The sequence below is a fragment of the Aegilops tauschii genome, chromosome 1, assembly GCF_002575655.3.
Source record: "Aegilops tauschii subsp. strangulata cultivar AL8/78 chromosome 1, Aet v6.0, whole genome shotgun sequence".
NCBI classification, from domain to species: Eukaryota; Viridiplantae; Streptophyta; class Magnoliopsida; order Poales; family Poaceae; genus Aegilops; species Aegilops tauschii.
Genome location: NC_053035.3, coordinates 175,332,449 through 175,334,060, shown reverse-complemented (window position 1 = coordinate 175,334,060; position 1,612 = coordinate 175,332,449). Strand labels below are relative to the sequence as shown.

Genomic DNA, 1,612 nt, shown 5'->3' with positions numbered 1-1,612 from the left:
TCCCTGTAAGTTAGTGCCACTTTGGGTTTACGACTAGTCATGTCGGCCCGGGTACTCTGTCATATGGATGCTAGCGACACTATCATATACGTGAGCCAAAAGGCGCAAACGGTCCCGAGCCAGGTAAGGTGGCACCCGTGGGGATACAGTGCGTGAGGCCGCAAAGTGATATGATGTGTTACATGCTAGATCGGTGTGACTTAGGATCGGAGTCCTGACACCGCACTCGCTGACTTCGTGGCGGAGTGGACCGACGCCTCAAGACCCAAGGTGAGTGAGGACCGATCTCTCTCACCAGGTAGCGAAGCACCAGACGGCTGGGTCATGTACTTCAACAACGCCTTTGCACGCCAGGGCGCGGGGGCTCGCGCTGTGCTCGTCTCGCCCACCCAAGACAAGCTCTACTACGCTGTGCAACTCTGCTTCCAGCGGGGCGAGAAGGTCTCCAACAACATCGCAGAATTCGAGGGGTTGATCGCTGGTCTCAAGGCTGCGGCGGCCTTGGGAGTGAAACGCCTCACCATCAAGGGCGACTCTCAACTCCTTGTCAACTTTTCCAACAAAGTGTATGAGCCAAATGACGAGCACATGGAGGCATACCTCGCGGAGGTGCGCAAGATGGAGAAGCAATTTTTGGGCCTAGAGCTGCAGCATGTGCCCCATGGCACAAACAAGGAAGCCGACGACATCACCAAGAGGGCATCCAAGCGCCAGCCACAGGAACCCGGCGTCTTCGAGGAGCGGCTCTTCAAGCCTTTCGCGGTCCCTCCGGCTGCGGAGTCCGCGCCGCCTCGAGAGGAGCTTCCCCCGCCACCGGCCTCAGGAGCCCCGGCCCGCGGCCCGACCTCTGGAGTGCGCCTACTCCTCGCGCTCGAACCTCAGGAGGGGTGTTGGACTGAAGAGTTCAGGGCGTACCTAGGGCAAGTAATACTACCGGAGAAGGAGGAGGACGCGGAGCGCGTGGCCCGGCAGGCGACAACATACTGCATCCGGTGTGGTGAGCTATATAGAAAACGACCAAACGATGTTTCCTTGTGATGCATTTCCAAGAAGGAGGGGTGCGAGCTGCTAGCTGACATACATGGCGGAGACTGCGGGCATCACTCGTCGTTGCGCACCCTGGTGGGCAAGGCGTTTCGCAGCGGGTTCTACTGGCCTACGGCACTCAATGACACAACTGAGCTGGTGAGATCCTGTGAGGCCTTCCAGTTCCATGCCAAGCAAATCCACCAGCCAGCTCAGGGCCTCTAGACTATCCCGCTCTCCTGGCCGTTCGCGGTCTGGGGGCTGGATATCCTGGGTCCATTCCCCCGAGCGCCCTGGGGCCATCGCTACCTCTACGTCGCCATCGACAAGTTCACCAAATGGGCGAAGGTGGAAGCCGTCCGCACCATCCCAGCCGGGTCTACAGTCAAGTTCATCAAGGGCCTCGTGAGCCGGTTTGGGGTCCCCAACCGCATCATCACCGACAACGGCTCACAGTTCACTAGCAATCTCTTCAAGACATGTTGTGCTAACCTTGGAACGCAGATTTGCTACGCCTCAGTGGTACACCCCAGGAGCAATGGCCAAGCCAAGCGCGCCAACGCGGAGGACCTTCAAGAAGAAGCTC

At 59.0% G+C, this 1,612-nt stretch overlaps 1 protein-coding gene across 1 annotated transcript; it reads left to right on the top strand.

Moving 5' to 3' along the window:
* Positions 1 to 618: 618 nt before the first annotated feature.
* On the top strand, positions 619 to 1,038 carry LOC120972185 (uncharacterized). The gene has a single exon (XM_040397979.1). It carries the CDS (start codon positions 619 to 621, stop codon positions 1,036 to 1,038), a length of 420 nt encoding a protein of 139 aa, XP_040253913.1.
* Positions 1,039 to 1,612: the final 574 nt, after the last annotated feature.